Here is a 14,860-nt window from a genome sequence, read left to right on the forward strand (position 1 = left end):
ACATTCTTCGTTTAAATGAATCTCTCAGAATTTCTGCTAGAATATCATGATGGAGAAACAAAAGCATCTGCTAGAGTTTTAATTCTAAGATAACGACAAAAACACAACTATAAAGTCAAAATTTTAACAAATGAAAATATAGATTTTTTTTTATTAATTTCACTAGACATGCGCTTCTGTCTTAAATTATTTTTACTCTGACAAGATTGAACCTGGCCTAATGTGACATTATTTATTCCGCACATTTTTACATGCTTATTAATACCTTCAGAAATTTGAAAATGAGAGTGCTGTTTTATTTTTAGCTCCTCGAGAGTGTAATATATGTGGAGATTTAGCGTGTTTTGAATGCAGAGAATGTTATAATACCCATGGTGATGGTCTGAATACCATAGCTTTCTGTAAACCATGTAAAGATAGGGTAGGTCTGAATACCATAGCTTTCTGTAAACCATGTAAAGATAGGTTGGTCTGAATACCATAGCTTTATGTAAACCTTGTAAAGATAGGGTAGGTCTGAATACCATAGCTTTATGTAAACCTTGTAAAGATAGGGTAGGTCTGAATACCATAGCTTTCTGTAAACCTTGTAAAGATAGGGTAGGTCTGAATACCATAGCTTTCTGTAAACCTTGTAAAGACAAGGTAGGTTTGAATACCATAGCTTTCTGTAAACCTTGTTAAGATAAGGTAGGTTTGAATACCATAGCTTTCTGTAAACCATGTAAAGATAAGGTAGGTTTGAATACCATAGCTTTCTGTAAACCTTGTAAAGATAAGGTAGGTTTTAATATAATAGCTTTCTATAAACCTTGTAAAGATAGGGTAGGTCTGAATACCATAGCTTTCTGTAAACCTTGTAGGAAGTACACCACTAATTCATGGTCCCATTGCTTTCTATGTTAAATTCCTCCGTTTCAAGCAGGCACACCTCTTTTATTTTAAGTTCAAATAAAGTGGCAATCATTGCATTTCAAAGCAACACTTTATGGTGTCTTGTACTGAAAAAATCAACATACCTTACATTGCATATAAGAAAGAACTGGTTCCCGGAACTTCAGATGTACCAAAACAGGTACTTCAGATCTGACAAACAGACAAAATGTACCCTCTTTTTAAAATTTGGTGCAGTTTTTTTACTATTCAAAATTAAAAGTCCAAAAGTGTTCTACAATGATCACCAGTCCTACAGCTTTCATTTGATACCAAAAATACCTAAATATTCTACATATTTTGAAAGTTACACTCATGCTTAGGAACTATTTTGTGTTAAATATGTACTACTTTCTGGTATGTGCTTTCTGGCCGGGCCTGAATTAGTGGTGTTACACCTGTAAAGATAGGGTAGGTCTGAATACCATAGCTTTCTGTAAACCATGTAAAGATAGGGTAGGTCTGAATACCATAGCTTTCTGTAAACCATGTAAAGATAGGGTAGGTTAAGATACACAGAGTTATATTATTATAATTGTTTTATCTGCAGACTTATGTACATATTTTTTGTGTCCCAGGTATTCTCCTTTTCTTGATAAAATCGAGAACGGAAATAAAAAAAACCAGACCAAAGAGCAGAAAACAGCCAAAGGCCACCAATGGGTCTTCAATACAATGAGAAAATCCCACAACCAGAGGTGGGCTTCAGCTAGCCCAATAATCATAATAAATCATAATTGGAAGGAAATTCATAGAATCTTTTCTGTATAATACCATGGTGCAAATTTTATTTCTAATTCTGGTCCATATTATTTTTAGGCTTTCCCTAACCACAGCATAGGCTTACCATTTCTTTATTGAAGTGGACTCATTTTGTATCCTCAACTCCTCTAACTACAATTTTTATAGAAACTTTTGTACAATCTTAAATTATATTATAATGCTTTTATACACATTTTAAACTGTTGTTTAATCAAAATTATGGGGAGTTTTTAACAAAAAGCATGGCCATTTATGTATACATGTATTGAGTTTAACTATTTGGTATCAGCACCTTATAATTAAGAACATTAATTTTGTGACTCCTCCCAAACACCTTTCTACAATTTATTAAAGACATTTTCACAATTTTAATCGTATGATCTTTTGTGCACCTTCTATTTTGGTTCTTAAAGACTTATTCTGGTGTTAATTAACAGAAAATGATATCCTGCAAACTATTGTTTCTACTCAGGGACTCTTATTTATGTTTTCTTATAACAATTGAAATATTTCTACAACCACTTTAAGAATTAAACATAAAACTTTGATTTAATATGTAACTATTCTAAAATCTAAATAATATTTGATATAAAACAAATGTATTGTAGAATCATTTACATAAATTACGAGCACGGCATCAACCCCAGAAAATATGTGTTCCTGAAGAATACTTAGAGTATCATAGTCATCAGAAAAACATTACGGGACAAAATCCATCAATTAGTCGTGACAAAATGGAACTGTTTGCTGTTGTTTGTATACAAACCAGTCATTATGTGTCATTCGTCAAATGTGGACCGGGAAAAGATGCACCCTGGGTATTCTTTGATTCCATGGCTGATAGAATGGGTAAGATATTTAAAACAGATTATATTTAAGGTTTTTTTGTAAGTGGGTTGGGGTATTTTTTGGCAGGATTTGTGATGTGATTTTGACAACCTTAATAAGACTGTTTTGTTACAAGAAAAATATTTTAGTCTGGGATGCTTCAGATTGTTAATAACTTTTGGAGAAAATAAAACTAAATTTTTTAAGTGTGGTGTCCTTCCATTTGTGCCAAATAATTACCACCAAGTAAGAATTCTATCATTCAAATTAAAGATGGGGAAAAAAAGTTTTTATAAGGTTTTTAAAAGAGAGAAAAATTTCAGAGAAAGCACATGTTTTGCAAACTTGGCAGTAAACATTTCCCCACAAATCTTATCCTTTTATCACTATTGGGAAAGAATCAAGAGTTCTGATTGATAAGGAAAGGTTTGAACAAATGATCAAAGGAGAAATTAAGTGGGAAAGCAGAGAATCTAATATTGACATGATGCAAAGACCAATAGTTGAAATTTAGTAAAACATCTCAAAAGGTTTATTTTTGAGCAATGTTCAAGCTAATTTATTTTTGATTGAGAAACCATTAAGCTTGGGGCCTTGGGGCTGAGTGGTCAAAGTAGTAAAACTACTGTCTCACCAGTCTGTCAACAATGAGGTTATGACTTCGAATCCTGCACAGGGCAGGTGCAATCCACTCTTATCTTAATTGGCATAAACACCACTTTGCAAAGAATTCCCATCAAATCAGTGCTATGGACTGTCTTAAACTTGCAGTGAGATGAATGTTTTATTTTTATTGCTCCATGTTGTAGGCATCACTGTCATTTAAAGAAGATGACAGAACAGCTTCGTCAACAAATAAAAACTGATATAGCACAATTGTAAGAAGCATTAACACTGATCAATCAATCTATCAATCATTTCAGGTTTCTTAATTCCATCAGTGTGAGAAAATAATGGCTAATAATGTTTTTCTTTACAGGAGAACAAAGTGGTTACAACATTCCAGAGGTCCAGTTTTGTCCTGATTTAAATAAGTGGTTGTCACCTGAATACAACAAAGAGATAATAAAACGTGAAGACGACAAAGATTTACCTGAGAACATCAAGCGTCTGTTATGTGATGCCTACATGTGCATGTATCAATATAGTGATGTAGCCATGTTTAAATAATGTTGTGAAAATATCTCACATTTTCTTCTTCACAGATATTTAGAAAACTGTCCAAAAGTCAGAGAAAATTCAAAATGTGAATTTTTCTTCAATTTGTAACAATTTTATTTAGACTTTGAAAAGGAAAATTTTGAAAGATACTCACTCCTCTATGACATTTAAACTTTAAAAGCTTTAATAAGGAATGAAAGAAAAATTGAGTAAAACTTATGTTATAAGTAATTTGTATAACCTGGAGTTTTTTCCAAAAAATTGTTCAGTCTTTCAAATTTAACACAATCAATCATTCCGACAGCTTAATCTAAAGCTGTCAAACATTGATAAGTTAATATGAAGGTGAAGACACACCTATAGCCATGGGGGTTTGAGAGGTTTATACGAACAGTACCCCCTTTAAAACAAATCGGCACTTTTAAAGTCCACATTCTGTTTGAATTGTAACTGTTAAAGTTGAGTATGATTGTATTGAACTCCCCTTGGAAATTCCTGGCTATTGCCTGGAAGCTTTATGCTAAAGTCCCCATACCTAACCTGTTTTACTTTTGAAATTGGTTAGCAAAGTTTTTAAAGGTCAATAAAAAATGTTGCAATAGATTTGGGATGATTTGGTAGACAGCTATGTCTACTCTTGACTGGAATTTATTAATGTAACATTTGTTTAACCTTTTCATTATGAAGTTGAATAGATAATTTAGAATTTTCATACAAGCTTGGACAAAGAATCTGCATAGAACTAATTTACTAAGAACAAACCATAATTAACACTTACAAGACCGACCCGGACTCACTATTGACAATAATAGGAGGACTGACACAGCCCTGAGGCTTCTATATGGTTATTTCCTATTGTGGATCCTCTATTTACAATATTTTGATGACAGACATAGCCCTTAGCTATTGGGTTATAATCTATAGTGGAACCTCTATTGACAATTGTTGGAGAAAAGACACAGTCCTTCAGTTGGGATATCAATACAATTCTATAGTTTAATTCTATTGACAATAATTGAAGGACAGACACAGCCCATCTTTTTTTATAATCTACAGTATAACCTCTATTGATAATAGTTGGAGGACAGACACAGTCCTTGAGTTGGGATATCAATACAATCTAAAGTTTAATCCTGTTGACAATATTTGAAGGACAAGCACAGCCCTACTATTTGGTTATAATTATAGTGTAATCTCTATTGACAATTCTTGGAGAACAGATACAGTCCTTCAGTTGGGATAAGATAAACAGTGTAACCTCTATTCACAATAATTGGAGGACAGACACAGCCCATCTTTTTTGTTATAATCTATAGTGTAACCTCTATTCACAGTAATTGGAAGTAATCTCATATTTTTTTATTCTCTTTAAAATAATTTTTGAAGGAAATCAAATTTTTTTACCTCAGCAAATTAAAAGTTTTATTAAAAGGGCATTGTGAACTTAAACAACATCTTCGCTATATGTATATAACAAAAGGCAATATTGCGTTTTACCAGTAATTGATGATTTTTTTTGTAGTATACAAAATGGCGGTTGATTTAGTGGGTATAGGCTTAGGTTAACCATGAATTTTAATGTTTAACCTAATATTATTTTTCAAAACCACAAAAGGACAAAAACGACATTACAAGGTCACAATTTGAAAGATTTATACTTAGTTTTTGTTGAGCCTGCAACTTTTGTTGCAGAAAGCTCGACAAAGGGATAGTGATCCGGCGGCGGCTTAAGCTAACTTCTTGAAAGCTTTATATTTAAGAAGGTGGAAGACCTGAATGCTTCATACTTTGTATATAGATGCCTCATGTTACGAATTTTCCGTCAGTCACATGTCCAATGTCCTTGACCTCATTTTCATGGTTCAGTGACCACTTGAAAAAAAAAGTTTAGTTTTTTTGTGAGGTTGAATTCTCTCTTATTATAAGTAATAGGATAACTATATTTGATATGTAGGTACCTTGCAAGGTCCTCATGTCTGTCAGACAGTTTTCACTTGACCTCGACCTCATTTCATGGATCAGTAAACAAGGTTAAGTTTTGTTGGTCAAGTCCATATCTCAGATACTATAAGCAATAGGGCTAGTATATTCGGTGTATGGAAGGACTGTAAGGTGTACATGTCCAACTGGCAGGTGTCATCTGACCTTGACCTCATTTTCATGGTTCAGTGGTTATAGTTAAATTTTTGTGTTTTGGTCTGTTTTTCTCATCCTTTATGCAATAGGTCTACTATATCTGTTGTATGGAATGATTGGAAGGTGTACATGTCTAGGGGGCAGATGTCATGTGACCTTGACCTTATTTTCATGGTTCAGTGGTCAAAGATAAGTTTTTGATTTTTGGTCTTTTTATCTAATACTATATGCCATAGGTCAACTATATTTGGTGTATGGAAATATTTTATGATCTTTATGTCAGTAGCGCAGGTTTTATTTGACCTTGACCTCATTTTCACGGTTCATTGCACAGTATTAAGTTTTTATGTTTTGGTCTATTTTCTTAAACTATAAGTAATAGGTCAACTATATATGTTGTATAGAGGCATTGTAAGCTGTACATGTCTGTCTGGCATGGTTCATCTGACCTTGACCTCATTTTCAAGGTTCATTGGTCTTTGTTTAGTTATCTTGGTTAATGTTAAGTTTATGTGACAGTTGTAATAAAGCTTTATACTTAGGACTATCAACATAATATCAATGATTAGTATAGAAGGCGAGACATTTCAGCGTGTGCACTCTTGTTACATCAAAATATCAAAAAAAGGAAATGTTTATAATGTCAACAGTAGAACATTGTCTGTAGCACATATTACGACTAAATTGTTTGTCATTGTTCATAATATCAAGTCACATTGATAAATAATTTGGATAGTTTTAAAGAACTGAGATTTCTGCTCTCCTTGAATCCAACATTATCATGTATTGTATTGTTTTATTTTTCACTGAATCCGAATGAATGATTTTGAATTGATGGATATTTGCATAGAACCTTTGATTAAAAGTAGTTGATTTTCGTTGTGTTATCAGCCAAATACTTTACTCCATTTTTTTATCATCAAGATATAATATAAGCAATATTAGAAAGATCAGTCTTTTAACGTACTATCTATAACCTTATTTTGGACCAAACAAAATTTTGTTTATAAAGCAAGAGTTTGATTTAAATGGTTAAATAAACTTAAATTTATTGTATTTTTCTTCACAAGAGTTTATTTTAAACAAGTTCAGTTTTCACAAGGTTCTGTTAAGTTAGGTTTCACTGTAATAGGTTTTAACAGCAGTACAAGATGTATATTTACTGTACTTCCTTTATAAAGTAAGATGTTCTATGTTCTGATTATGACTTTTAATCTATGCAATTTAACAATTTCTCCTTTTTTAATCACACTTTGAGGAATATTTTAGGATAAAAATCCTTTTTTTATGAGTCAGAAAATGTATGTGACCTCCATAATTTTCACCTTTTTGTTGAAAGACTTATTGAAATTTGTTTGTGTAACATCGCTTGTCTAAGTTAAGTATAATTTTAATTTTTTGTCCCTCTCAAGTTCTTTCCAGTTAAAGCCAATGGTAAGAATAATATTGATTTACTGTAAATTCAACAATTATTGCTTGCAATTATGACTGCAATTTTGTCATTATAGACTTAAATGCAATTTTAGTTGTTGCAATATGGAGATGAAAATCCTGTTTAATTCATATAAAAAATTTCAAAATGGGAGTTTATTATTGCGATTATAACTCTCTCCCTTTTTTTTGCTCTAATTAAAGCATCTAAATAATATCTGAATTAACAGTATTTAGTTTGAACAGGTGAGAAAGCACAAGTATACTGCAAATTAGGGATCTTCTCAGAAGTTCTCATACTAAATAAGTTGGCAGATAAATTAGTCTAATTTAAGATAAAACTCTTGGTTTAAAGAAACATGCAGATATGCTTTTTAGTAGAACAGAAACTTCAATAGTTTTTTTTTTTTTTTTTTTTCATGTACTTGGAAAAACTGGACATGAAAATAGATATTTTACATAATTTGTCTTCTTGATAAATCTGAAGATTACATATTTGGAAAACAAGTATAATATCAAGAAATGCAAAAACCATTTATGAAAATGATGCTTATTTATTTTTTTAATTGATACAAAGTATAAGCTTCAAAATTTTTGTGTAAATCAGTAAACTCAACTGTATTGAGCATCATGCAAGTACAGAGAACTTCTGTGCTGATCTTTACCAATATTTAACAACAACAAAAACTGACATAATTTTGTGATCTGAGTATGTGTATGCAGATCACATGACATTACGCATGTGATCTGAGTATGTCTGCAGATCACATGGCATTGATCATGTGATCTGAGTATGTGTATGCAGATCACATGAAATTTATCATATGATCTGAGTATGTGTATGAGGATCACATGACATTGCACAGTATGTGTATGATGATCACATGACATTAATCATGTGATCTGAGTATGAAAGTTGATCACATGACAAGTCTAGTATGAGTCTTTCTGTAATGGCAGCTGAATACCAGATTGTATTAAAATACATGTGTTTGTGTGGTGCCTCAGTATTAGAGTGGTCAGATTATGTTATAAATGAAAAGTTTGGTTTGACCAAAGAGGGAGTTATAGATTGTTGTTGTTATAGAAATAAACTTGTTTATCAGTGGCCAGTTTTCTTATTAGAATCTGTTTTAGATGATGTATTTGCAATTAACTATTTACTTTAACTTGTAAATCAAACACACCTTGAACTGACTTTTTTTTACTTATAAAAAGGCTAGAGGTAGCACATATTCCAGCTAACAGTCTGTTGACCATTTGATTTTCCACTTTACAATGTAAATGTATCATAAAAATATTATTGTTTTTTATTCCACATTTGTTATGCGAATTTGAACAAATATCTTATCTCTGGGAAACCAATAACCTTAAATGTTGCTGAAACCTTGTAGTTTTCATCCGTTGGTTTTTTCACTTTTTTTCTCTTTGAGATATGCAATTTTAATTTGTTATACATTAAAAGGAAAAATTCAATTCAAGTTTCTGTTCACAGCCACAATGAGAATGTTTATTACAAATGAGACTGTTTGGCATTAATGATATAAGTACAAGTAAACTGAAAAGCATACCTTATCAACCTCATATGAACAATGCTACCATCAACTTCAAGAGTTTGTAAATGAAATTAAGAATTGGCACAAAATGAAAGATTTACAAGTTATTTATAATGGCAGACGATTTCCTTTAATTAAGTTGACTTTCACGTGACACATCCATTTCATTTACAATTTGAAACTCTCATGCTTTATACATATTACACTGACAAGCTGTGGTTTGTTTTTTGTAGACTATTTGACAAAATGTTGTTAGAACATTGTATTTTTCTGCTCTGTATAAAGATGTGCGGTGTGTCTTCCATGTTAAAGTTGTGATGTTCGTATTTCTTCAACCCCTTATAGAAATTGTGATTTTTTTTGCCAATAGAAAATTTGTGATTATTTTCTGCCCAACGACTCTGTATAGATTAGCTTAGATTGGCTGTGTTGTCTGCCTGATTGTTAACTTATTTATAAATACTTGATGTTTATTCTTTTTATAATAAAATGCAATAAATCTTATGATCTCTAGTCATTTATTTTACAAAAATATGCTATGGGCTTTGCTCATTGTTGAAGGCCATACAGTGACCTATATAGTTGTTAATCGTCTCTTGTGGAGGGTTGTCTCATTTGCAATCAAACCACATCTTCTTTTTTATATGTCAACTTATTAAGAGCCCATACTTTTCAATATGTTATAGATGCTACCAACTGTATAACTAAATCTCATTAATTCAAAATATTTCAGATTATAGATATAAGATGTGGTATATAAATAAAGGCAACAGTACTGTTCAAAACTCATAAATCGATAGAGAAAAAAACAAATCCGGGTTACAAACTAAAACTGAGGGAAACCCATCAAATATAAGAGGAGAACAATGACACAACAGAAACATAACATTAAAATGTAACACACAGAGAAACGAACTATAATATAATAATGGCTATTTTCCTGACTTGGTACAGGACATTTTAAGAATAAAATGCTGGGTTGAACCTGGTTTTGTGGCATGCCAAACCTCGCGCTTTTATTACAACGTTAAATATTACATTAAAATGACAACATTACATGAGTGCCAATGAGACAACTCTCCATCCAAGTCATTATTTATAAAACTAAACCATTTTAGGTCAAAGTACAGTCTTCAACATTTTGAATTTCTTGTTCATTTGAACTCGAAATACTCAAAACCATGTTCCATAAACTCCTCCACGATTTGTTTTACCACAAATAACATGCACTGCGGCCGACTTCCACCTGAGAACAGTGTTGTCATATGATCATGGTAAACCATGATTGACTAAAAATTAAGTAGAATGCATATCAACTAAACAGAATTGTCTACATAAATTAAATTCTTTGTAACAACAAGTCATAAACCTGAACAAAACTATAGTATACTAACGAGACAATAATCGTAGATATGTACATTGCCATATGATAGATAGTACTTTTATTTCTGTATATCTAGTTTTATTACTTTTGCTATTCACAAAAAATATTTTTTGGTCAGATATTTAAGATTTTTTAATTTTGTAGATCCATGCCCACCAGTCTCCATCCTATGTTTATGTAAAATGATGTAATAGTGTCATCTGTTTGAAATATAAGAGATGGTAGAAGCCTTAAACAATTTAAATAATGGTTCATATTCACTTAAACTTTTAAGGAATAAGAACAAAGTTCAAACAAAATACAATTTGTCTATAATATTCCTTTTTTATCAAAAAAAGAATCTTTGAATTTTTGATTATCCCTAAAATCATTCCAAGGAATTTGTAGAATAATTATTAAAAATGTTCATTAATAATGTAAAATCACTGGTTATTTCCAGGGATTATACATAATCACTATGAATTTAGTAATTCTACATAATCCCTAAAAAAATCCTGATTATACAAATCCACTATAGCCTATCAACGTTATTTCAACTCTGGTTGATATGTATTCAACATCTCCTAACTGATAAAGTTAGATTTACAAATTAATTCATTGGGTGTTGAATATTGATGCTGATTACTCAAAATTGATTGATTGAAAACAAAATAAGTTGTAAATAGTTATCAAAGGTACCAGGATTATAATTTACTACTCAAGACGCGTGTTTCGTCTACATAAGACTCATCAGTGACGCTCATATCAAAATATTTATAAAGCCAAACAAGTATAAAGTTGACGAGCATTAAGGGTTCGAAATTCCCAAAAGTTGTGCCAAATACGGCTAAGGTAATCTATGCTTGGGATAAGAACATCCTTAGTTTTTCGAAAAATTCAGTTTTGTAAACAGGAAATTTATAAAAATGACCACATTATTGATATTCATGTCAACACCGAGGTGTGACTACTGGTCTGGTGATACCCTCGGGGACGAAACGTCCACCAGCAGTGGCATTGACCCAGTGGTGTAAATAGGTACCAGGACAGTGGCGTAGCCAGGCCATTTTTAAGTGTACGCCCGAAGCTCGACAACAGGTCTGAGGGGCCCATCGTGTCCAGGTCATAGCACATGTTGGTAGTGGGTTCGAGGGACGAAGCCCTCTGAAGCAACAGAGTTATCAAGAATGAGATATCATTTGTGTCATTACAAACTCATCAATAGCAACATTCTTTAGAGTCTAATTTGTTTATCTTTAATGTTTGATTTATTCATTGTGTTGATTTGGTTTTAGAGAAAATGTCCAAACCAGTTACTTTAGAATATGTTTAAAAGGAGTCTTGGTGTAAAGCAATCACACAATCAAGACCCCTTGTATGTACAAATCTCGTTTATGAGCATGAGATAATTAATTTTGATAGATTTTCAGGTGTATTATGAAAATTCTTAAAGGTTTCTGTGGAACCCTGGTTCTCGCCTGGGATTGCTTCCCGCAAAAAAAATCCATTTATCAGTCCATTCCAGGATTTAAAATGAATTGAACATTTTCTTTAGATACTTTTTTTTATCTTCTTCTTCCAAAGTTTCATGACAATCTATGAAGGTTTACAAATTTATCATGTAAAGAAAAAATACCAAACCGTCTGTTAATTGCGAAAATATAATAGATATAGGAAGATGTGGTGTGAGTGCCACTGAATGAGACAACTCTCCATCCAACTAACAATTGATAAAAGTAAACCATTATAGGTCAATGTACGGCCTTCAACACAGAGCCTTGGCTCACACCGAACAAAAAGCTTTAAAGGGCCCAAAAATTACTAGTGTAAAACCATTCAAACGGCAAAACCAACGGTCCATAAACTGAAAAATTAAAACAAAATTCTTAAAATTATTGCTTCAGACATTAATCATAAAAAAAGCTTCTGCTAAGTTTCATAAAATTCGATCAATGCTTGACAAAGTAATTGATGTGTAATAAACTAAAACCCTAGACTGTGTCTACTTGTCTACTGTGTCTACAGTCGATTGCATTTAGTGTGAATGTAAAGGTAATATCTTTGGTTAGCTTTCTTGCTAGCTGAACTGTGAAGTCATTATTAGGTTAGTTAAATAACCCTCCTTTTAGAGTAGACTAGTCCAACAGATAACCAATCTATATGTCTGTAGGACTAGGCTACTCTTAAAGGAGAGTGGTTCACGTACTACACACTCAATGTAATCGGTTGTAACTGCAAAGAGAAATCCCTTTTATCAGTAAATACAGGAAAATTAAATATATGTCCAACTTTCGTAAAATTTCATGAATGTTTGACAAAGTTATTGATATCTAAAAACTTTAAAACAACATGATGAACCTACATGTTGACGCCGACGACGGAATCTAGGATCTCTATGTCTCGCTTTCGCGACTGAAATGTCGCAGGCTCGACATAATTGCAAATCTCAACAGATAATGAATAGCTTTAAACAAAGGGAAAATAAGTACAAAACATTCTTCTAATTAATACCATGCATCTTTCATCTTTCTTATTCTTCAAACTACTCCCCAAAGCTTCCGCAATCGTATGGTAAGCTTGGGACAGTTGTCAAATACACGATACTGAATACGAGTGCTGATACTACTCTTGTTTTCTTCGATACATCCTGCACTTCTTTAATCTTCAGTTCTGACACGTCAAATTGTTCTTTCGGTTCATTTTGAGTTGCAAGTTCTTCGCATTCTTTCAGTTCATCCTTAAGACTTCCATAACTATGGGTCTTTCTCAGATGTTCTACTATTTCCTTTGAGTTTTCAAATTTACCAAATCCTTTTGCTCTAAATAAATACCGAAAATGGTGTGCTGTTATTTTCGCTCTTTATCGACCCTTTTCTTTCTGTCTCTTGTGTGTGATTCTGCTTTTGTTAGTGTTTTCAATTTCCCCCTGGTTTCTTTCCATAACTGTTGTAAAGGTATTAACCTTTCCTCGTCAATTCTCCGTTTCAGAAACTAATGCATTTTGTGTAATATTTTCAAAAGTGTATAAAAAAACGTCATGATTGGTTAAAACGTCCTAAACAATGGGATTTAAACCAATGACGTGAAGTTATTTTCATTTTGGTGTACGCACAATGAAATTACGAGAGGTTTTCTGATTCTGAAACGGCTAAAATCATCTATATACGTCTTATTTAACCTTATGAGGTTACCTTTCAATTCCTTGATCTTCCTCGGTCTACCGTTACTCTGACATTGTGTTATCTCTTTTCCCAGATGTAATTAACCCAAATCTGTTCTGTCCTTCGCTGTAAATAATGGACGTCATTGCTCTCGTCTTTCTATAAGTATTTTCAACTCATGTTGCTTCTAAGATGTTTTCGAGATCTTCATCAACAGTTTCAAAAATTGCTGCTTTGTCTGAAAAAAAGGAAGGATAAAATTGACTTTACAACCATAGATAAAGGCAACAGTAGTATACCGCTGTTCTAAAAGTCATACATCGATTGAGAGAAACCAAATCCGGGTTATAAACTAAAACCGAGGGAAACACATCAACTATAAGAGGGAAAAAAACGAAACAACAGAAACACTGAAGTGCAACAAACAACAAATCACAATGCAACACACGCAAAAACGAACTATAAGATAACAACTGCCATTTTCCTGACTTGGTACATAACATTTTAAGAGAAAAAAAAAATGATGGGTTGAACCTGGTTTTGTTGCTAGCCAAACCTCGCGCTTTTATGGCAATGTTAAACATAACACTAAAATGACAACATTACATGACAGGACTACAGTACAAATAAATGCAAGAACATTCATGACAGAGGAAAATACAAATAAACAGTACAATTATAGTACGTTTCGACTTGCTAACAACAGAATGAACTCAAACACGTAAAACAACCTTACAATTTGACAGCCCACAAAAACAGAGCAACAGAACTACGAACTCTCCGTCACACAACTGAATCAACGCCACAAAAGAGACGTCACAGGTATATTTCTAAAATTTTCTAAAAATAGGATATTTATCAAGATTAGGTTTGTATGATGAGTTTATTTGTAATTATGTTATTTGATGTATTTTATAACAATTGAAGAATATTAATATAGAATTGTGATAGTAAATAAATAATTAATTGTATTATATGTCGCTATTTCTACTAAATCAAACTGTAACACAAATGAAACGTGTACATATAGTTGTTTTAAACTAAAATCTTATAACCTAATTTTGGATGCAATGCGTCTTCTGATTGGCTGACGCTATTTTGTTATTTAAGGAATGACTGTAATATATTTTCTGTCTTTGAAGAAATAACATAAAAAATTTGGTGCACACTGAATAACGCGCGTAGCGGGTTATTTAACAGTGTGCACCACATTTTTTATGTTATTTCGAATAGACAGAAAAAATATTACAGTCATTTCTTATAATTTAATTCTAAATTATTTTAAACCGTAAAAAAACATGAAAAAACGTTGATGACGTCACGGTTACATGACTAAATTATGTCTATGGGCTCATAACAAAATAACGTCAGCCAATCAGAAGACGCGTTACATCCAAAATTAAATTATTAGCCCATAGTCATGTGACCGTGACGTCATCAACGTTTTTTCATGGTTTTCTACGGTTTAAAATGGAATTTAGAATTAAATTATAAGAAATGACTGTAATATTTTTTCTGTCTATTCGAAA

The 14,860-nt window shown here is 32.1% G+C and overlaps 1 protein-coding gene across 2 annotated transcripts in view; it reads left to right on the forward strand.

Annotated features, from left to right (window-relative positions):
- LOC139524882 (ubiquitin carboxyl-terminal hydrolase CYLD-like) overlaps positions 1 to 9,311 on the forward strand; it is a 52,097-nt gene extending 42,786 nt beyond the window's left edge. The window contains exons 11-14 of one of the 2 annotated variants that reach the window (XM_071320020.1): positions 306 to 380; positions 560 to 600; positions 2,304 to 2,544; positions 3,503 to 5,351. In XM_071320020.1, the coding sequence (XP_071176121.1) occupies positions 306 to 380; positions 560 to 600; positions 2,304 to 2,544; positions 3,503 to 3,693 (548 nt within the window). In that variant the 3' untranslated portion in view covers positions 3,694 to 5,351. Of the gene's footprint in view, positions 1 to 305; positions 422 to 559; positions 601 to 2,303; positions 2,545 to 3,502 lie in introns of both variants that reach the window. The other variant, XM_071320019.1, reaches the window with a different exon arrangement.
- The last annotated feature ends 5,549 nt before the right edge of the window (positions 9,312 to 14,860 follow it).

Source organism: Mytilus edulis, chromosome 5, assembly GCF_963676685.1.
Source record: "Mytilus edulis chromosome 5, xbMytEdul2.2, whole genome shotgun sequence".
NCBI classification, from domain to species: domain Eukaryota; kingdom Metazoa; phylum Mollusca; class Bivalvia; order Mytilida; family Mytilidae; genus Mytilus; species Mytilus edulis.